At 59.0% G+C, this 21,211-nt stretch overlaps 2 protein-coding genes and 3 long non-coding RNA genes across 7 annotated transcripts in view; 3 read left to right on the forward strand and 2 right to left on the reverse strand.

Moving 5' to 3' along the window:
* LOC102882207 overlaps window positions 1-746 on the forward strand; it is a 3,487-nt gene extending 2,741 nt beyond the window's left edge. For both annotated transcript variants that reach the window (XR_001516725.2, XR_003045795.1), the window contains one exon: window positions 652-746. This is a non-coding gene — a long non-coding RNA (uncharacterized LOC102882207). The remainder of the gene's footprint in view (window positions 1-651) is intronic.
* A 318-nt stretch (window positions 747-1,064) lies between these two features.
* LOC112478361 lies at window positions 1,065-6,985 on the reverse strand. The gene is made up of 4 exons (XR_003045797.1): window positions 6,848-6,985; window positions 5,957-6,706; window positions 1,325-2,874; window positions 1,065-1,193 (listed from the first exon to the last, which is right to left on the reverse strand). It is a non-coding gene; the product is annotated as an uncharacterized LOC112478361 (long non-coding RNA).
* On the forward strand, window positions 4,695-5,863 carry LOC112478360. Its single transcript, XR_003045796.1, has 2 exons — window positions 4,695-4,744; window positions 5,283-5,863. It is a non-coding gene; the product is annotated as an uncharacterized LOC112478360 (long non-coding RNA).
* A 361-nt stretch (window positions 6,986-7,346) lies between the features above and the next one.
* Window positions 7,347-18,402, forward strand: RHOF (ras homolog family member F, filopodia associated). The gene is made up of 5 exons (XM_006910006.3): window positions 7,347-7,515; window positions 7,794-7,881; window positions 15,621-15,730; window positions 15,819-15,953; window positions 16,806-18,402. The coding sequence occupies exons 1-5, from the start codon at window positions 7,378-7,380 to the stop codon at window positions 16,968-16,970; spliced, it is 636 nt and encodes a 211-aa protein (XP_006910068.1). The 5' UTR covers window positions 7,347-7,377; the 3' UTR covers window positions 16,971-18,402.
* The window catches only part of TMEM120B (transmembrane protein 120B), a 36,165-nt gene continuing 33,322 nt past the window's right edge, over window positions 18,369-21,211 (reverse strand). For both annotated transcript variants that reach the window (XM_025045515.1, XM_006910007.3), the window contains exons 10-12: window positions 20,844-20,908; window positions 20,494-20,562; window positions 18,369-19,994 (exon numbers count right to left, since the gene is read on the reverse strand). In XM_025045515.1, the coding sequence (XP_024901283.1) occupies window positions 20,538-20,562; window positions 20,844-20,908 (90 nt within the window). In that variant the 3' untranslated portion in view covers window positions 18,369-19,994; window positions 20,494-20,537. The remainder of the gene's footprint in view (window positions 19,995-20,493; window positions 20,563-20,843; window positions 20,909-21,211) is intronic.

Consider the following 21,211-nt stretch of genomic DNA (forward strand, 5'->3'; position numbering starts at 1 on the left):
CGCGCGGGAGCCAGTAGCAAAGGGCCCCGCGGCCGGTTGGGGCCTCGAGGCCGCCCCTTGACCCCGACCGGCTCTTCCGGAGGCCGGGGAACGCTCCCTCGAGGCCCGGCCCCGAGCCCAGGCTGCACGCCCGGGCCTCGGCGCTCAGGTCTAGCTCCCGACCGCCTTTCGATAGCCGAGCCCGAGGCTTGGGGGCCCCCTTTGTCCCCACTTTGGGCGTGAGGCCGTCTCGGAGGCCGCCGACGCCCGGATCTGGTCATCCAGGGCACGCCCTCCAACCGGGTCCTCTAGAGGCTGAAGTGGGGGTTGGGGCCTGGGAAGGCCGAATGGGCCTTCCCCGGGGTCCCCTCCCCCCCGAAGCGGAGGGATCCCGGGTAAACCCTCAACTCTGGCCGTTCGGGGGGAGGGGATGCGGCCGGGGCGGGCCTTTGGAAATGCAGATAAGTCGCCTCCTGCTGCTCGTCGCCCGGGCTGAACCTTCGTGACTCAGCCACCATCCCCCCTCTTAGCCTTTCCAGAGTGAGGGCTGCCTTGGCAGCTGGGAAGGGGGGGGGGGCGGAATTGTAAGGCTCCTGTTCCCTCCAGGAGCTCTTGTCTGGTTTGTGGCCTTCAACTCCCTAACAAATACTCTAATTCCCACCCCCACCCCAGGCTCTTGGCCAGAGAAGGGCAGCAGGCCAGTAACCCGTGTGGAGCGTTGTCTGGACTGCAGGAACAGGCCCCATTTGACAGAACTCCCACAAAGGTAGGTGTGAGCCCTTTCCCTAACTCGAAGGGAGATTTGGGGGTCTTTGGCTAGGAGCCCTGGGAGGGCGGATACCTCAAACCCGCTAGGCTGGTTCTGCGGCCCCTCCCCCCACACAGATGTGTGGGACTGACTGTGTGAAATGGGCTGCCTGCTGAGCCCATCCATCCTGGCCTGTCAGCTTCTGTTGTCAGGAGTTTGGGGCGTGCAGTTCCCTGGCTGGGTTTAGTAGCCTAGGAGAGGCTGCACCAGGCACAGCTTCCCAGTGATGTGTTTTGTGGCAGGGAGGGTCGTGGATGCCTCTGAAAGACACCTACTGGGCCCAAGCAGAGCCGTCCCTTCCTGTCCCCAGTGAGGGTGTCTGGGGTGACTGAGCTGGCCTCTTCCACTCCGATGTCTGGCTGCTAGGGAGGTGAAACACAGGGCCTGTCATCCGGGCCAGCCTCTTCTGCAAAAGAGGTTTCTTGGTTTCTTGACTCGTATGCTTTCTGGGAATTCCCACGATCCCCGCCCCCCCACACACACACACACTAAAAGGAGCCCCGTTAATAGCGTCACACAAACCGGGTAGCTATTTACCTGCAGTCACCTGGTACGCGCTACAGTCTCTGAGCCCATCGCATACGTGGCCCTCGGTCAGTGATTCTCAGACTGGAGCGTGCAGCCAAATCACCCATGGGAACCGATTCGGGCCAGTCCTCCAGTTTGATTCGGTAGGTGGGGCCTGACGAGTTTCCCAGGTGGTACTCCTCCTGTCATGTGGGACACGTTTTGAGAACTTTTGGACTAGGTAACACCTGGGGTGTCGTGAAGAGGATGCGAGCTCGGTGCTCGGCAGAATAGGTGGCTTCGTAATACTGGCAGCTCCTAACAAGCTGCTCACTTTTCCATCCTGACTCCAGGAAGCTCCCCAGCTGGAGACAGTGCGGCCCTTGATCTCTGACCCTTCCCCCATGTGTTCTTTAGTATGTGATGACTTTGATGAACCATTTGGGCCCAGGTGCCACTGATCACACTGCCTTTCCCCCGTTTGGGCTTTGGGCCGCAGATCAGCCCTGCTCACTTTTATCTCCTGCCCCCTAGTGTGAAGGTTAAACTGAGGACTGGGGGAGCTGTAGGGCTCAACTCTGAAATTTCTGTTGGGGGCATCTTGGGGCTTAATCAAGGGAGGCTCTAAGTCGGGTGGCCATGGGCTTGACTGTGCACTGTGCTGGTGACCTTGGGCGAGTCTCCTGTGTAAAACGATAACGATGCATGCTGAAAAGGGTGGTGGGAAGATTAAGTGCGATTAAAGGGGCCGGCCTCACATTCAGGCTTCACACTGTTGGCATCCTTTCCGATGTGGCTGCTGGGAGTGGGGGCTGGGCTGCTTGCGAGCTCCTCCCCCACAGACCTACCCCAGAGCACGTGGCAAAGCCTCAGGGCAAAGGGGAAGACTAGCTCCCCTGGGAAGAGAGCCAGCATCATTCTTCCGCTTGTATTGAGTCAGGATGGTGGCCCGCCCCCAGCTCCACAGGCTGTTCCTTGATCAGTCAGGATTTGGGGTCACCCACCCTCTGAGAGTATACGTGATTCACCCAAGGTCACAAGGTCACCGGCAGCAGCCAGGACAGGGCTCCAGGTGTCTTGACTTAGAGCCCAGCGCCTGTGTCCATGGCACCCCGTGGTCCCAGCTGTCTGGGTTATTTTGGGCTCCCTCCCATGCCAGCTGTCTGCTGGCTTCCATGCCGGGAGCTGGGGAAGCCGTGTGGTTGAAAGTTACCCTGGTGGTGTCTTGGCTCCTTGGCTCTCAGCTGCCATGCGTTGGTCTCTCCAGTACCAGATAAGCTGGGTTTGGTCCATCTTGTTCTTTGCTTGAGGAACGTGGGTGCACCTCACTGCACCTGGCACCTGTCTTCCTCTCCCGGGGGTTGGGGGACAGGGCAAGGCTCTTTGTAAAAGTTGACAGGCCTCCTCTTCCATACTTACAGCAGACCTGAGGTTTACCTTCAGCTCTGCCGCTGATGAGCCCATTCAACCCTCCTGATCCTCACGTAACCGTCCTGCCGCCCGAGGGTGTCCCCTGTCCCCTTTGGATGGAATCCTTCTGGCTCAGGGGGCGGGGGTCTTTACCTGCCGTGGGCCTTTACCTGCCGTGGGCGTCGGATTGTTAGATAGTTGATTTAAACCCTCCCCTTTCAGCTGCTGCCTGGAGAGCTACAGCCAGTTCTTCCACTCCCTCCCTGGGACCAATTAGGGAGCAATTAGGTGCTAAACTGTGGTCTGGGTATGATTCTTGGAGGGGGAGAGGTGTCCCGATGACCTGGAATGATCATCCCCACCCTGCCTCCTCCTCGCTTCCATTTCTTTTTCACCCCCTCTTTCTTTGGGTCTTCCCCACCCCATCACCTCCCTGGGGGCTGGAAGGGACAGGGCAGCCCGTCTGTCCTCAGGCTGTGTTCCTCCTTGCCGAGGGCGGCCCCGCCCACTGGTCACCAGGGAGCGAGGGGCGGGGCTGCCTAGAGGGCCACGCCAGCGGAAGGGCGTCCCCAGGCAGAAGGCGGCTGGACCTGCTTTACTACTGGACGCCAGGGTCCCGCCTCTTCCGGCCCACCCACGAAGAGGCCTAGGTGCCATGGGACCTTTTGGACCCTCTGGGTGGAGATGCAGCCTCTGCCTGAATTGTGGAGAGAGGCACCCCATCCATACTCTCAAGGCCATCCGGGTCCTGTGTTGTCTCAAACTGGCAGCTCCCTGCCCCTCCAGGAGCACTGGTCTCCCGGCATGCCGCGGGAGGAGGTGCTTGGCCAATAATCTTTTGAGCTGTTTCTGAATCTGGCTTTGTGAGGGGCGCTCTTTGTATGGCAGTGACTCCCCAGGCCACTTCTCATCTCTGGGCGTCGTATTGTTAGATAGTTGATTTAAACCCTCCCCTTTCAGCTGCTGCCTGGAGAGCTACAGCCAGTTCTTCCACTCCCTCCCTGGGACCAATTAGGGAGCAATTAGGTGCTAAACTGTGGTCTGGGTATGATTCTTGGAGGGGGAGAGGTGTCCCGATGACCTGGAATGATCATCCCCACCCTGCCTCCTCCTCGCTTCCATTTCTTTTTCACCCCCTCTTTCTTTGGGTCTTCCCCACCCCATCACCTCCCTGGGGGCTGGAAGGGACACAGGGCAGCCTCTGTCCTCAGGCTGTGTTCCTCCTTGCGCCGAGGGCGGCCCCGCCCACTGGTCACCAGGGAGCGAGGGGCGGGGCTGCCTAGAGGGCCACGCCAGCGGAAGGGCGTCCCCAGGCAGAAGGCGGCTGGACCTGCTTTACTACTGGACGCCAGGGTCCCGCCTCTTCCGGCCCACCCACGAAGAGGCCTAGGTGCCATGGGACCTTTTGGACCCTCTGGGTGGAGATGCAGCCTCTGCCTGAATTGTGGAGAGAGGCACCCCATCCATACTCTCAAGGCCACCCGGGTCCTGTGTTGTCTCAAACTGGCAGCTCCCTGCCCCTACAGGAGCACTGGTCTCCCGGCATGCCGCCGGAGGAGGTGCTTGGCCAATAATCTTTTGAGCTGTTTCTGAATCTGGCTTTGTGAGGGGCGCTCTTTGTATGGCAGTGACTCCCCAGGCCACTTCTCATCTCTGGGACCCCAGAGAATAGCTTTGTATATGCAGGCTCGGTTTCTTCAGCCTCACGTGGAGTGGGGGACCGCTCTGGGGGGTAGGGGCAGGGAGTGGAAGTCAGGCATTGTCGTTCACTTCCCCATGCTAGCCTGTGCTGGCCACACTGCCCTGACAAGACAGAAGTATCTCTGGTCCCTTCTGTCCTGGGCTCAGCTGGCCTCACTATGGCACAGGCCACATGAGTCCACTCCACAAACACCACCCGGCCAGCTCCCCGAGGCCTCTGTATCCCAGCAAGCTCTCTGGCAAGAACCAGTTTTAAGCATCTTTTTTGCCTTTCCAAATCCAGGAATTCCAAAAGAATGCCTGCAATAGAAAGACTTGGGTCCTCGAAACTTCTCGCAGGTAAGGGAGCAGGGCCTCCTGGGCACGTGGGTGTGCCCAGCTCCTCACCTGGCCCGCCCTGGCCCTGCTGCCTCTGAGGCAGCACGGAGCAGCTGGCCTGGCTGCCAGGTATTTTTAGTTACAGATCCAGCCCAACACCACCACTGGAGCTGGGTCCAAATCAAACACGCTCCAAACCGGCTGGGGTTGGGGTTCTGTCAGGCTTTCGCCCTGGCAGGGGTGGGTGGGCAGGCCCGGGCCAGCGTCGGCTGCCCTGCCTGGACCCAGGCAGGCCTGGGAGGGCTCGCTTTTCCCTTTGCTCCCTCCTCTCAGTTTTGTGTAAGTGGTTCTGTCGTGAGTCAAAATTGTAGCCCCATTACTCAGATGGAGAAAGTGGAAACTGAGGTCTGATTATTTTGGGGATATTCAAGAGCCTTCCCACAGGCTCGTGAGGTTAACCCAGTTTTGGGTGAGCTTGTTTACTCAGAGTGGGGTGACCTTTCTAAGTGAGTTCTCCCCAGAGAATGAGGCAGACTCCCTTTACTCTTAACTCTCCCAGGCCCTCCCTGAGCTTTGGGCTCCCTGCTGTGGGGGTCAGGCCTGAGGTGAGAAGATGGCTGTACAGGTAAGTGCTCCCCCCTCACTCAGCCCTCTTCCATCTTCCCCCCTCTTCCTGTGGTCCTGGGGTCAATCCTGACATGTCTCTGGACCTAGTCCCCTCTTTTCCTGCCAACGTCAGGATGCTCACCAGCCAATTGCAGCAGAGAGAACTTGAGGGCCCAGCTTTAGCTGGGCCTGTCCAGGAGCCTTCTGCCCAACACCCTGCTTGAGCCCCGCAGCCAGGCCCTGTGGGATGTTACCCCAGTTACCTAGACAACCGCATTGAGTCTTTTTCCCCTCACTCCCCAGCCACTGCCTAACCAGCTGGGGTTTTCTGGCCACCATTCATTGGCCTAGGGTGGGAACCCATTGTCCCCTTACCTGTCCTCCCAACGCTGCAAGCTTATTTCAGGTTCCCCCTCCCCTGCCATCTCATCCTCTGAACCCCACAGGGGCTCTGGTCTCTAAACAGCGACTCTGCGCTCCATACAGGCAGGAACACAACTGCCTCACAATAAACGTGTGTTGCAAAAAAATGAATGAATGAGTTGCTGTAAATTTGTCTAGGGGTGCCTGACCCAGCCGGTGTCCTCTGGCTGGCCTTCCCCTCAACAACCTGGAAAGGGACCTTACCGCCTCTTCCCAGCTCCGGCTCGCTTGAGGCTTCCACAGGCGGTCGCTGCTGCCCTCTGGTGGTCAGGCCGCGTCTTGCGTCCGCTGAAAACGACCCTGGCTTGTATGGAACTGCCAGGTTGGCAGTTTCCTCCCTGAAGTAAAGTTTTACCTCATCTTTGCTGCGAACTTGAAATTGGGAATCTCCAGGTGGGGAAGAGGCAAGAAGATCCTGAGTCCTGCCAGCCCCTCTCTGAGGAAACTACCAGAGGTCCCGCCCCAGCTGGGAGGACCCTGCTCGCTCACTTGGCCATGCCCCAGCGTGGGCCTGCCTGCTGCTCAACTGCTCCAGGGGTCCTTGCCACTCCTGACCTGTGCAAAGGAAGTCAGCCCAGGGTCGAAGAGAGGGGAAGGGATGGGGGACCGGTGCTCGCAGCTAGCCCTCCCGGTGGTCCTTGAACCTAGTGAGTGCTCAGTGAATAGTTGTTTTGGTCAGGGGACTGGGAGATGTGTGGCTGCTGGCCGGAGAACAGTTATATTTATGGGTGGGGATACGGCTTATCAGTCTCCAGAGTTGACCGGTGTGGGGCGGGGAGGGGGCACAGCTGATTTCCACTAGAGCTACTCTGGCCTTCCCCGTCCCCTGAAGGTGTCTTGCTGGGTTTATGCTTCTGTTCCTTGGAGTCTCCTCGCGTGGTTTGGGGCGGCTCACCTGCCGCCCTCGCCGAGGCGATCGCCCGGCAGGGGGCGCCAGAAGGCCACTTTCCGTCCCTAGGGAGGGGAGGTGGGGGAAGGTAAGCGGAACCGCTGTTCTCCACCCCTAACCCACAAGCGTACAGGCGCCGGGAGGGCCAGACTAGGTGCGTAGACCGCAACCCCGTGCCAGCATCTTCCCTGGTAACACCAACCTACCTCTTGTGAGGAAACAGGTCACAGGCTGACTTGTCCCGGGCCACACAACTGGGGCGGGGCAAAGCGGAGGGACTTTTCCCAGAGCTTGACACCAAAGCTCCTCGAACCCAGGTGCTGGGGGAGGGAGGTCGGTCCGCCAATCAAAGAGTCCCTGTCTGGTGTAGGAGGCCAAGCCGGCCAATCAGAGAGCTCCTACCGAGCCTGCCAATCAGGGGTGGCCGGCGAGGAGCCGCGGAAAGGATCGGGTCTTGACGGTGGGGGCCACGCCATGATGCGCTTGCAGCTAAGCATCCCGTTTCTCAGTTGCCTCAGTTTCCCCCTGAATGAGAGGTGTACGTCCCGGGCTTGTACCTTAGCAGGAAGGAAGCAGGCTGGGAGGTCGGCCCGGGTGGCTGCCTGGCGGAGGCGGTGCCGGCTCGAAGGGGGCGGGGCTTCTTCTAGCCCCTCCCCTGGGTCCCGCCCCCGCCTCGGATCTCTCAACCCCAGGGCTCTGCCCCGCGCGCTGCTGCCAGTGCCGCGGGTTCCCGGCTATGGACGCCCCAGAGACCCCGGCCCCGACCGCCGCCCCGGGCCCGGGCAGGAAAGAGCTGAAAATCGTGATCGTGGGCGACGGAGGATGCGGCAAGACTTCGCTACTCATGGTGTACAGCCAGGGCTCCTTCCCCGAGGTGAGGCCCTCCGGGGTGCCGGAGGCGGGTAGGCTGCGGGGGTCGGGCTCGGGACCACTGGGGACAAGGGCCTGCACCCCAAGCTCGGACCCCGGGTCCCCGGCGTCTTGCTCGGGGAAAGTCGGCCGCTTCCCTGGGGGTCTCCCTTGGGAATTCCAGAGCCCAGGGGGTGGGGGAGCCGAGCTGGATGGGGCGACGGTGGAAAGTGGGGAGGAGTCCAGCTGGACCCCAGGACCCCGCCACATCCCTAAGAACCAACCTGACTCCTTCATCAACAGCATTACGCCCCATCCGTATTCGAGAAATACACGGCCAGCGTGACAGTGGGCAGCAAGGAGGTGACCCTGAACCTCTACGACACTGCCGGTGAGTGCGGCTGCGCGCGGAGGGTCCCCGAGGCCGCCCGCACGGTGTCTCCCATCTGGGCATCCCTGGCCGCCAGCCTCCGCGGGGTGCTGACAGCCCATTACTCCTGGGGGCCGCAGAGAGGCGCCGGCTTGGTGGCCCTCTCAGCCTCCTGGGCCTCAGTCGCCCCATCTGTAAAAGGAGAGAATTTGGACACGGTGAGCTTCTGGGCCACCACCCAGCGCTCATGTGCTGAGAGCCCTCTGCTTCGTCCCTCCCCTGTGGTTCTAGAAAATCCTGTAGGTTTCTTTCTGCTTCCTGTGGTGCCCAGATTTCGTGCGACCTGCTATGGTCTCTTAAGATTGTGTGGGCTGTAGATTTGAGTCCTCTTGTATGGAGTCCGTGGGCAACATTTCTGAGTCCTATGCTTCTAGAATGCTCTGGGCAACAGATCAGAGCTTGTGACTCCGAAAGTCTGTGGCAGACGGTCCTGAAGCTCAGGTTCCCATGGATGAAAATTTTGATTCCCACACTTCTGGGATTCCATGGGCTACAGTACGGGATTCTGGTATTTTGCGCTCCGAAATTCTGAGCCTGTGGTTTTAGGATTTTGTGGCTACAGTTCTGTGCCTTGTTGGTTTCCTGGAAGAAACCAGGCACTGAGAAAGGAACAGAGCTCTTGGAATGAGAGCGTCTACCTGCAGCTCCTAGTGGATGCATGCTGCTTGCGTTAGTCCTGAGTCCTCGTTGTTGGGGGATGGGTGGGAAAAGCAGACCAGTAAGAGGATTGGGGTGATACACTGGTGGGTGGAACTGTCTGTCCTCAGAGAGCTTCCATCTTGCCCTGGCTCCCCTCTGGACTGAGTCAACATTGGGGAGCATAGGTCAGGATCCCCAGCTGAGGCCTCACCCCTACCTCCATGACACAGTGTTTAGTGACCTGTGACTCAGTGTTTAGTGACTTATACAGAACCTTGTCATCGGGTGCCCCTTCCCCAGACAAGCCTTGTATATATGAGGTGAAGTCTCTGGTCTTGGAGCCAAAATCCAGCCTCGTCCAGAGCTGCCAGTAGCATCTCTCGCAACACCTGGAGAGGATGGGGAGGGGCTATCCCTGCCCCAGACCCCTCTTCTGTTCCTGCCTTTGGCAGGCTTTGCTGTATGGGTGTGTTCCCACCTTCCATGCAGTGGCCTCTGTGGACCTCCCCCTCTTGTTAGACGAGGGCCCGGCAGGGCTGCTCCCAGAACTCGAGGCCAAGCCTCCCATGGGTGAACTGGGAAAGCTAAAGGCTTCTGAGGAATTCCTGAGGGTGTGGCCACAAGAGCAGTAAGAACCCTGGTGTGTCTGGGACTCTCGGTTTCACATGTTTCCTGTCCGGGAAGGGGGGACAGGTTCATTAACATTGTGGGTGGGGCCGGAAGAGTCCGGGATTTCCCTCAGGGCATCTCCCGTCAGGTCCCCAGGGTTCACTGTTCACCTAAGCCTGCTCTATCACACCCGGCGCTGGACTTCTGGTCTTTCTGGTCTCACCCAGAGAAAGGTGCTCAAAGAACATGTCAGTGTAGGTTGCCATGTGAAGGTTCTGGAAAGCTTCTACTTGGTGTAAGAACGGATTTGCTCTAAGAGCTGCTTCGGTAGGGATGGAGAGAACTTCGTCACCTGCGCTATGGCCCCGGACAGTGACAGTCCCTCCTTGTGCTTTGGAGTCAGATTCTGGCTCCTTGGCCAGGTGTCATGGGGACGCCTGGGTCTTGGTTTCCTCACATGTAATCAGGACTAAAATCGTCCTGAGCAATACAGCAGGCCCAGGCGACGGGCAGCGCCTCACCCTGGGGCTGGCTCTCAAGGAGAGCTGTGTTGTCATTGTGATTTGTTAACCCCCACCCGTTTCTCAGCATGACTCTTCCTAGCAGTCCCCACAGGCAGCAGGACAGTGCAGGGAAGGAAGGAAGAACTGTGACAGCTCCCTCCTCAGGGGTGTCCCGCTGTGACCGGTCCTCACCTGGGAAGCCCGCTGTCAGGAAGAGCGCGAAGGAAAGACTGGGCCCTTCGTCTTCCACAAGCCAGTGCCCAGCACAGCACTCGTCCTAGAGCGAGGCTTGTGGGACGACTGTGCCGTGGGTGAAGGATAAGTCTGAACGCAGAGACGCCCCTGGAGAGGTCCTCTGTGCTAACAGCGATGTCTGTCTCTACCCATGAGGTGGACAGATATCAGGAGAACGTGGCAGAAAAGATTGACTAGGTGACCACAGAAAGAGAGTAGGCGAGCAAGAGATGAATCTAATAAAGGTTGTTGTAGAAGGTTCTAGAACCCAATGGGCTAGACCCCATGGCAAGGGTGGGAGGAGGTGGGGTACAGTGTGGCATCTTTCCAACCACTGATGACCAGAGCCCTGGGACGGGTGGCCCCCTGGGAGGCTGGACTTCATTCACTCCCAGGACCTGGGCCACAGCAGCCCACGGGGGAGGCCAGTCTGGCTACCTGTCTCCATCCCGCAGAAACAGTTACAGACACGAAAGCAGCGGGAGGGTGAATGGGGGGGGGTGACAGAGCTCCCAAGGCTCGAAGGTGAAGGGGGCGGGAGCTGTTTGCACCCATGGCCCAGCAGCCTTGCCTGCCGCCCGACACCCTCAGAGGCAGGAAGCTGTGGTGAGCTCTGAAGTTTCCTGGGCAGAGCGGGGGCGGGTGAGGTGGGATGTTAAGACACCAGAGGCGGAGTTATCTGGGCCTTGGGGTGGGGATTGCCCAGGGTGGTGGGGAGCTGTGGTCCCCTTCTCGGCCTGAGGTGGGAACAGGAGGAAGGTGGGGGACGGAGGATTTGCTAGGGCGTCTAGGGGCCAGGAACACTGGAGGCTCGGGGAGCAGGAGCCGCGGATCATTAGAACACGCTCGCAGCTCCAGGCCGGTACTGCTCCAGCCCAGCCACGTCAGTCTCCAGGGAGGACATGCAGGTGGGCGGGCCCCAGTAGCCCTACTAAAAGTGGGTTCCTCTTCTGGAAGCTTCACCTTCTCACGCTGCCTGTACTCCTCCCATGACCAACACTCTGGCCAGAGCTGGGACCCACCTGTCCTATGTATGTCCTCCAGCTGATTTGGGGACCACTGTAGCCTGATGACACCCTCTGTCTTGAACCTAGCCGCAGGCCTCGGGGACCCCTTCCCCCAGAAAGATGACTGTCGCAGCAAAGCCTCCCACAAAGGAAATACCGGAGCCTCACTTCCTCCCTGCCCCAGAGACCTTTCCTCGCCAGCAACAAAAGCCTCGTAACTGAGGCTTTTTTAAACATTTGACACCCATCTGCAGAAGCCAGGGTGGGGCCGCTGTGTGCCTGTAGACAGCTGATTTGGCCCCTTTAAGCCTTAGCATCACTGTGGGTAAATGGGAGGGTAATAGTACCACCTGTGGCTGGAGGACCCCCTCGGTCTAAAGATCCAGGGTTAGAACCCCCCAGCCGGGCCCCTGCCCCTCAGAAGTTTCTATTTTAGTAATAAGCACAGTAGCAGTTGGACCTCACCTTGGTCCATCATTGCTCAGCCTATATAATTCCTTTAACTATCAGGGCCAGGGTTATCACCCCCTTTTCCAGATAAGGAAACTGAGGTCCAGAGAGGGAAGGTACCAAGGTCATAGGACACGAATCTGACCGCAGCCTGGCCCTCCTGACTCATGTGAGAGAGGTGTCTAGGACACTCCACCCCTCCCAAGGAGACTGAGGTCAACAGCACCTGGAAGTCTTAACATGGGCCAGCCTGGTCCCTGGGTGGAGGCCCACACGGAATCCTGGGGGAAGTCGGGCCAGGCACAGTCGTCCCCCTCCCAGAGTCCCTCTCGTTCTTGAAATGTTGGCAGCCTTCTCCTCCTCACCTGGTCAGGGCTGGGCTATATAGGGTAAGGACAACACCTCTGTACCCTTTGGGGTAGACAGAGGTACCCCAATAGTTCTACCTACGGTCTTCTGTTATTTACAAAGCTTTCTCTGAGCTGCGTGACCTTTGACGAGTTAATTCGCCTCTCCGTTCCTCAGATTCTGCGTCTGTAAAATGGGGATAATAACAGCTCTACTAGTCATAGTGAAGAATGATGAGTCAGTGCAGGCCAGGGCTTCTCATGGGGCCTGGCATATGATGAGCGAGCATTGCCAATAAGTACTTTCGATAGTAACCGTTTTTATTAGTATTGTCATCAAGGCTCACCTGCTTCTCACATATCTACTTCACAGATGAGGAAACTGAGGCCGAGAGGTTAATTCCCAGTTGGGAAGGCTGTGGAAGGCTTCCTGAGGGAACTGGCATTTTAGAGTGGCTTGGCAGGCAGTTGACCTTGGATTTGAGTTGGTGCTCCAGCTCCCAGGGAGCCTGTCCATGACCTTGAGAGATGCCCCTTCAGCCACGTGGGCTGCTGACAGGAAGAACCCTCCCCTCTCAGCTTACCTCTCAGAGCAGCGGCTGAAATTTACACAAGAGATACAAGCACAGCGTCCTTGGAAAGGCTGAGAGCCGTGGGGACTGTCATTGCATTTCACGCACACACTCATTTGTTCATACATTCGTCAGACGTTTGCCGAGCTGACCCGAGTCTCAGGGGTTAACAGTGAGCAGCACAGACAGCGATGACTCCTGTCCTCAGCAGGCACGAGTGCTCATGGGGGAGACCAAAAAAAAAACGGAAGACTATCAGGACATCAGGTAGTGAGTGATACATGGGAGGAGGAAAAACAGAGGCTTGGTGGCTTGTGGGGTAACCCGGGAAGGAGGCCGTTTCAGAGCAGTTGCGACGGCGCCCTCCGAGAAGGTGACACTTCTACAGAGACCTGAAGGAAAAGGAGGGAGCGAGCCATGCCGCTACCTGGGCAAGAGCCTTCCAGAAGAGGGAGCAGCAGGGTGGGGGTGCTGAGGTGGAGCAGGCTTGGCCCCACTTCCTCCTTCAACCCTCTCAGCCCGACGTCTGCCTTTGCCAGCTCTGCCGAGACCGTCGCAGCCATAATCGCCAAACCCAGTGGCCGGTCTCAGCCCTCGGCTCCGCTGCTTCTGGCCAGAGCTAAACAACTTCAGCAGCCAGTACTGGACGCCCACTGGGTGCCAGGAGTCATTTTAAAGGGCAGACGGGGTGCCTGCCTTTGGGGTGCTGCTTAGTCCCCGGGGGGACAGGCAGTAAACGAGTAAATCCGTGAGCGGGGATCGTGGGGGCAAAATGGGTGGGGGTGATGGCAAGTGGCGGGGAGTCGGCCCGGAGGTGTGAGGAAGGACGGGGAGCTCAGCAGGCCTGGTGACGCTTCCAGAAGGGAGTGAGACCGCGTGTCGTGCTTCGAACCCCATAATTTTTTTTTTTTTTTTTGCAATGTACAAAGCAGAAAAAAAGCGTTGCTATTCTGTCGCAGACGGAACGCTCGACTTGTGATTTAACGAGCCAGGGTGCAATCCCGGCCCGTTTGCTGACACGCGTCCTGGGGCGGGGCCCGTCACTTCTCTGAAACGCAGTTTCTCTCCTTGTACATGGGAGTCCCTAGGTTTCCTGACTGGCACATCCGGTGGTTGCTGTCGGGATTTCTGAATCATTTATAAGCAAGGGCATTCTAGAAAGTATATAAAGCACAAGGTGGTATTAAGTAGAAAGAGACAGAATAGTAGAATGATTAAAAATAAAACGCGAGGAAGGAGATGGGGAAGAGATGAGGGCCCAGCATGCCGGGGGGAGGGAACAGCACGTGCAGAAGCTCTGAGCTCCAAGAGCTTAGGAGGTTTGAGAAACAGCAAGGAGGCCACCTTGGCCGGATGGCAGTGGGTGAGCGGTGTGGCCGGGGGGAGATGGTCGAGGCCAGCGGGCCCCAGGTCATCTGGACCACAGGGAGGTGTGCAGATTTTGCTCGAAGGCCATAGGGAGACACCGAAGGTGTTTCAGTTGGGAAGAGAGGGGCAGGATCTTACTTGTGTTTCAAGATCCGTCCAGCTGCCAGGTAAAGAATGGACGCACTGAGAGGCAGCAGGAGACCAGCGGGAAGGTGGCACGGGAGACCGCTGGTGGCTTGGCCGAGGATGGGGCCACGGTGTCCGAAAGGACTTTCTGCAGTGGTGGAGACGTTTGACACCTGCCCTGTCTGTTACAGTAGCCACTTCCCTGTGTGGCAGTCAGTCACTTGAAATGTGGCTAGTGTAATGCAGAACCTGAATTTTTAATGTTAAATAGCCTCACGAGGCTGGCGGCTACCCTATCGGACAGTAGAAGTCTAGAAAGACACAGACCAACGTTAGAAGAGGGGACAGTTTGGTGACAGAAAGGGGGAGGAGATGGGCTGGAATAGCATGCTGGGACAGTTTCCCACTGTCTGATAAGGATTTCTTCAGCTCATGGTGATGAAAGCAGGAGGGCCTGGATGTGCACTCCCACCCCCGTTCTCCAGTGTTGGGGGGACTTGGGCTGAACAACGGCATGGACAGTCCTCCTGGCCCAGCCATCGTCATAACTGTGGCAGCTGTTCACTGCACATCATCAGGGGTCCTGGGTCGAAGGGGAGAGTGGGAAGGGAGAGGGTGCTCATCAGTGGGGGGCCAGAAGCAGGACATGGCCCTTCCATGCTTCCTGGAGAGGCCACTTATCCCGAGAGGCCTTTAGCGGGGGGGAGTGGAGGGCAGGCTGGCATCGCTCGGGGCATCTGCAGGCTGGAGAGAGGAGCAGGGGCGGGGGTGGGGGATTCCTGTTCAGTGGAAGAAAGTCACTTCCCCTTTCTGTGGAGGTGGCTGGGGGCCGCCCATGAGCCTCAAAGGCTCTCACAGGCCTCACTGTGGGGGTTTTTCAAAAATATCAGGCGTGATGACTAAGTACCGTGTATCAATCCAGGCCTGCTTCTGGGCTCGGCAGAAAAATGTACTAGAGGACATTATTGGTGGAGTCTGAATGTGGCCGGGGATTGGGTTAGAGCACCATGCCGGTCCTGCTTCCCCGAGCCGGACACTTGTGCTGTGGCAGGTGAGAGACTGTTGCTGCTCTTAGGAAATCCGCACGGACAGACCCCTGGCTGAGGAGGCCACGTCTGCCTCTGCCTCCCCTGTGGTTCAGCGTTTATGGGGTGGCGAGACGTCAACGCTCCGTGGATCTGACTAAAGGAGTTCTTGGTGCTGTTTTTTGAAATTTTTGTTAAGTTTGAAATTGTAGATATAAAATTTATATATAAAAAAAACAAGCCCACCGCTGCTCCAGCCCAGCACTGGGCTCTGTTTCCCTCGGTGCTGGGGAGAGACCCATTGTTGGGAGCATTCTGTTCTCCCCAGGTGTCTGATGTGGGGGTGACGGCTGCTGTGTGGGGTGGATCTGGGTGGGGAGCGAGCTCGTTGTCTCCAGCAGCCCCTCACCCCCCCAGCACCTGCCAGAACTGGCGGGAGGAAGTCCACCTGTTGGCCTGGGCTCACCCTCCCCGGTTAACGGGTTAACTGCATCTTTGGGCGGGGGCTGTGGCTTCAGTCTGCACCCCGACAAGGTGGCGGGGGTTAGCCGTCCTCAGCGTAATTGCCAGCAGCAGCGCTTCGAGCACATACTTGTGATCAGGCCCGGCTCTGAACACTACCCGGGTTTCATGTCGTGTAATCGTTGCTGCCATCGGGGACTGTGGGCTGCCACGTGCTGTCCAGATGAGGAAACTGAAGCCCAGAGACGGGGGTGACTTGTCCAGGAGGCCCCGACCCCTTGGACATCTGAGCCCACGCAGGGGATTCGGATGGGCAGGAAGCGTGCCTCCCTGACCCCCACCTGCTCTCCCATTCCAGGGCAGGAAGACTATGACCGGCTGCGGCCCCTGTCCTACCAGAACACTCACCTTGTGCTCATCTGCTACGACGTCATGAACCCCACCAGCTATGACAACGTCCTCATTAAGGTGAGGCCCGTCTCCCAGCCAGCCTGCCTCTGGGGGTGGGGGCCACGGATTTGGCCCCAGCCCTGATCCCCGGCCTCTCCCTCCACAGTGGGTCCCTGAAGTCACGCATTTCTGCCGTGGGACCCCTATGGTGCTCATTGGCTGCAAGACGGACCTGAGGAAGGACAAGGAGCAGCTGCGGAAGCTCCGGGCGGCCCAGCTGGAGCCCATCACCTACTTGCAGGTCAGCCAGGGGCCCCGCCCTCACCCGCCCACCCCCACCCCACAGCCAGGAGCCCAGGCCTTTGGCCACTGCAACTGGGGTGCCCTCGTGGCCTCTGGAACCACCGGAGCAAAAAGGATCCTAAGGATGATAACTTTGAAATGTTAACTGTTGCTAGCCCATGTCACTGACCTCATTTAATCCTTATAACCCCAAGGCAGGTACTAATCGGTGTCCCCCATTTGCAGCAGGTAAATTGAGACCCAGAGAGGTTAATTAGCTTGCCCAGGGTCACACAGCTAACCCGAAGTGGAGCTAGGATGCCGTCCCAGCCACTCTGGCTCCAGAGTCTGGGCCGTGAACCCAACTCATGAGAGTCACAGGCAAAACCAAACCCCGTGGTCTTCAGGGAGAGGCCCGAGGGAATAAAAGGAATGAAGTTTAATGAAAGAAAGAAGCATCAGGAAAAGTACATTTGTTTTAGAATTAAAGATGCTTTTCACTTTAATAGCAAGCTCAGTTGCCTAATCGTACTTTCGAGAAGGAAGAGGGGCACGAGGCCTTCATCTCTTCTCGCGGGCCTGGCAGACACCCCAACCAGCCCCGCTTCTCAGAATTCAGCCCCGGTTTCTGCCGGCGGTTGGAGAGATGGCAGGGTGGAGGCCTCCGTGTCTCCCAGCAGCGCCACACCAAACAGGCCCTCTGCTCCATCCACGCACTGGTGGGGGCCAGCCCGGGGGTGGAGAGAGGCGCCCCACACCAGGACTTCGGCTCCAAGAGCCCCCGGAGCCAGCCCTAAACCCACAAGGCGGTATCTGGAGGCGCCTCCATGCTCCAGGCCCCTCATCTAATGCTGGCCCCTCCCCCCACCAGGGCCTGAGCATCTCTGAACAGATCCGAGCCGCCCTCTATCTGGAATGTTCCGCTAAATTTCGGGAGAACGTGGAGGATGTCTTCCGGGAGGCCGCCAAGGTGGCCCTCAGCGCCCTGAAGAAAACGCAGCGGCAGAAGCAGCACCGGCTGTGCCGGCTGCTCTGACCCCTCCGGGCGGGCACGTGACCCTCGGAACAGGACTGACGGGTCCCCAGGCCCAGGCTGCTCCCTGGGATCCTGCCCCAACCCTAGCTTTCGAAGGACACTTGCAATTGGGTGTATCCAGTGCTTGGTGCCTAGAGCCTGTGGTGAGGCTCTTAGAACATTCTGGAACTCGCTCCTTTCCCAGCTTGGGCTCTGACCATGAACTCACCTCTGGGCTTCACACTGGAGCTGCAGCCTCCGTGGTAGTTGGTTAGGGCACTAGACTTAGTCCCTTTGTACCCTAGAACTGGCATTTGTCCCCAGGACCCTGGAATGCCCTCTCCACATCCTCCCCTCAGCCATGTGTGTCCCCCTTTGCACACCCAATAGGTCTTCAAAGCCAGTTCCTGAAGTGACAAACTCCACTGAGTATGTGGATAAACGTGGATTTGGCAGTGTTCCCCACGGCCCCAAGCCTGCTGTTCCCGTGTCACCAGCCTCCCTGGGCTCCCCAGATAGGCACGGCTGCATCCTCCAGCTCCTTGCTTCCTTCCCCTGGGAGCTCCAGGGCTGGGATGGGCCCGAGCCTATCAGAAGAACACAGGCAATAGCCCCGGACATGAGGGCTGGTACCGCTCCACCCACCCTTCCCCCTCCGCCCCACGCAGAGGACTTCTTACAGCCTTCGGCTTGGCTGCCATCTTTCCAGAGCTGGGCACACATGTCCCCAAAGAGAAGAAACTCAGCAAAATAAACACCCTGGACCTGCCCCCACCCCTGCCTCCAACCCCTGCTCAAGTCTCCTGACCGGCAGCCCTCCCTCTGCTGGAAACCCAAGATGAAAAGTGACATCAGCTCCTGACTCTGGCAAGTCAGTTCTCTCTCTAGACCATCTGCCTGTCTCCAAAAGGATGACACCGGCTCATGTAAATAGTCTTCAAGCTCCCTTTACCCCTCAGAGCCACGGCTTCTGCCATGGTGTGTTCTGGAACCTAGAACATCTGGCCTCCTGCGAGAACAGATTTCAACGACCCCCCCCAGCTGCAGATTCACGGAACATCCTTCCAGAATGTCTGGGAGTTTTTAAACAAGTGCCCCAGGTGATTCTAACACCCCAGAGTTTGAGAGCTGCCTGGTTCCTGCATGAGCTCAGGGGCCAGCATTACCTAGGATGGGATGATGGCTCCTGCCTCAGCCCCCACCTTACCCAGTGCTGCGGCCCCCACCAAGCCTGAGGCTCTCTGAAGTCAGCTGCTAGGGAGAGGCTTCTGAGGTCTACCCGACCCCAACTAGGTTCCTCAAGGCACAACCGTGCTCTGGAGACTCAACAGTGTTCTAGCAGAACCCAAGGCCTCATGGACAAAGGATGGTCTAAGACAGAGGTCAACAAACTATGGCCTGTGTGCCGAATCTGGTCGCTGTGTTTTTGTAAATAAAGTTTTATTGGCACACAGCCATACCCATTCATTTCTGCATGGACTGCGGGCCAAAGGTAGTAGTGATACAGACCATCTGGCCCTTCACAGGAACAAGTTTGCCGAGGCCTAGGCTAGGGCAAACCCAGATGCCTAAAGGGCTGGATGGGAGGCCCAAAGCCGGAAGCCGGGCAGGGATGAAAGGGAAGTGGGGGCTTCTGTCAGACCGGAAAGCAAGCATGCCGCCCTAGACAGGCAGCGCGGCCCACCGAGTGCTGCCCCGTGGGCATGCTGCCAGGTCTTTTTATTTTTCTAGGGAGAGTAAAAATCTGGAATCTTACGGGAGGGGAAGGGACATTTCCCATTTTTAAAATGTACCTAAAAAACATGGAAACCCCTCTGAGAGCCAAAGCATGGCTGCGGTCTGGCCGAAGGGCATCTGCAGGGCAGTGGTTCGGGGGCAGCTGAGGCTCCAGTCTGGGACGAGGGGCAGAAAATTCAACCGGACCCGTTCTCTTCTTCAGTCTCCCCAGGGATACAGAACTCGCCTGAGGTGACCGGCGGACCTGCCCTGTGCAGCCCCTAGTAGTGAGGATGCTCAGACTTCCACACATTCCAGCACCTCGGAGGTGGAGGGGGGCTCAGTGCCACTCTCCGAGTACTCACAGCAAGGTTCGGGAAGGTGAGCTGAGGGCTTGGGGATCAGGAAGCCTCCAAGGGCAGACCCCAACTCAGTGTCGAAGAAAAATGTCCTCAGACCACCCAAACGATTCAGGGGCTGGGGCGCCCTCTGCCGGCGACCCTCAGAAAGCCCTCCCACTTTAGGTCCTCCCCTTCTAGTTGCTCCACGGGCCAAGAACCCCAGGCCCCAGGGAGGTAGGGCCACTCCCCCTGTGGTGGCCAGGACAGGAGACTTGGGAAGCACAAAGAGCATGAGGCACAGACAGGCGTTCTCTGAGAACTGAAGTACCGGCCCCACGGCAGGGGGAGGCGGAAGGAGGTGGGAGCTTATAGCAGAAATGGCGTGCCCAGGCTGGGAGGCCCCGCGGGACGCCCAGGGGCTTCTGTCCACCCCCGCCTGGGACTCTGTAAGTAGCAGGTCACACATCCAATCCCGGGAGGCACGTCCACACCCCACCCTGAGGGGCTGGAATGCGGGAGTGGGGACACAGGGGCTCCCTGAGGCTTAGCCTTCCCCCAGGAAGACTGGCCTGGTCTGGCCAAGAGCGGCAGGGGGAGAACGGAGGTTCTAGGGAAGTGGGGAGGACTCGGTATTAAATACGTCATAAATAGGGAGGCTGGGTGGCTAACACTGCAAGGACGGGCTGGGGTCACATCCTTCTCATCCAGGCGGGGGACTAGGGCCTCGGCCCTGCTCCCGGTTGGGGCGCTGGCCCCTGAGGTCACTGCTGCCAGGGGCCACTGGCACTGCTGGGGAGCGAATCGGCCGCGAGGGTGCCGACTGGGATCCCCTGCGGTCTCAAAGTCCGGGACTCCAGGCGCACAGCCCCGAGGCTCACGGCGTCTTCGCCTTGCTTCTGTTCTCCTGGAGCTTGGTGTGCACGACCTTGAGTGTGGTCAGGAAATTGCCGAGGAAGAGCACCAGGAACGTGAGCGCCAACACGAACACCTGGCGGGCCGGAGGAAGAGGGGGCAGCAGGGAAAGGCTGTGCCGGCTCGGATCAGCTGCCCTGCTGAAGTGCCCACCCCCACCCCCAGGCCTCGGAGCCCCCTCAGCACAACCCCACCAACTGCGGGGTTCTGCCAGCGGAAGGCAGAGATCTGGGCCGACTGGGTGACAGGGGGCAGCCCTCGGGGTCAGGCAGGGTCCTGGGTATGCGTGTGGGGGAGGGCTCCTCCCTCAGTCCCATAGCATTCGAGGGGGTGAACCTCCACTGAGTGCCTCCCTGGCCTCCCGAATTCCCTCCCACCATCTCCCAGACCCCAGGAGCAGAGCGGGCTGGGCAGCAGGGCCTCACAGAGCAGGGTACAGGGGGTGGCTGAGGGGAGAATTCTCCCCAAGCCGGCCCAGCCTTCCCCAGGACACCACCCCCATGCCACACGCACAGGCACACGCACAGGCACACGCACAGGCGCACGCACAGGCGCACGCACAGGCGCATGCATACCTGCCATTCTTTGCATTCTTCGTGGCTGGAGAGCTCAAACAGCGTCACTGCATTGTAGAGCTGCCAGAACTAGGAGGAAGAGGGCACTGCTCACCCCAGCATTCCCCCGGGACCTTCGTGGGAAGGCCAGGGTCCCCCGCCTTCTGGTACCAACTGCCCTGAGACACTGACAACCCCCCCTCAGTGAAACCGGGGTCCCCTAGGCCAGGGTAGCCCTTGCCCTTGGCCTCCCTGGACCCCACAGGGCCCAGTTCAGGGTTGACTGGTGACTGCGGGAGAGGCCTGAGGACCTTCCGTTCCCAGGGGTCAGCCCAGAGCAGTGGATACACACAAACTCCCTGGGGACTCACGTGGCCACAGAACAGAAAAGGCAGAAGGAAGGTGAGGCCCCGCCACATCCAGGACTGGAAGCCTTCTGTGGAGAGGAGGGCGGGCGTGAAGGGCCCGTGTGAGGGGATCCGGCTGCCCACACGGCCCCGCCGAGCCCCACCGCCCAGCCATGCCCCCCACCCTGAGATTAGCCAGGCGCGCACACGCGCACACGGGGCGGGGGGTACGGCCTCCGCCTCTTACAGGCACATGTGCGCTCACTAGGAACACATGAAAATAACCCAGGGAACGTGCGGAACACCTGTCACCGGCCTGGCTGCTCCCCGGCTGCTCTCGAGTTGCCACGCACTAGGTGGGCTTGACGACCCTGAGTGTGGTCGGGAAACTG

Source organism: Pteropus alecto, unplaced genomic scaffold (genome assembly GCF_000325575.1).
Source record: "Pteropus alecto unplaced genomic scaffold, ASM32557v1 scaffold213, whole genome shotgun sequence".
Lineage (NCBI taxonomy): Eukaryota > Metazoa > Chordata > Mammalia > Chiroptera > Pteropodidae > Pteropus > Pteropus alecto.

Bases quoted from the DNA above. Each gene is read 5' to 3' on its own strand.
- RHOF (XM_006910006.3), top strand. From the start codon at position 7,378: ATGGACGCCCCAGAGACCCCGGCCCCGACCGCCGCCCCGGGCCCGGGC. The intron at 7,516-7,793 runs GTGAGGCCCTCC...CTTCATCAACAG, and splicing joins GCCAGGGCTCCTTCCCCGAG to CATTACGCCCCATCCGTATT. The intron at 15,954-16,805 runs GTCAGCCAGGGG...TCCCCCCACCAG, and splicing joins AGCCCATCACCTACTTGCAG to GGCCTGAGCATCTCTGAACA.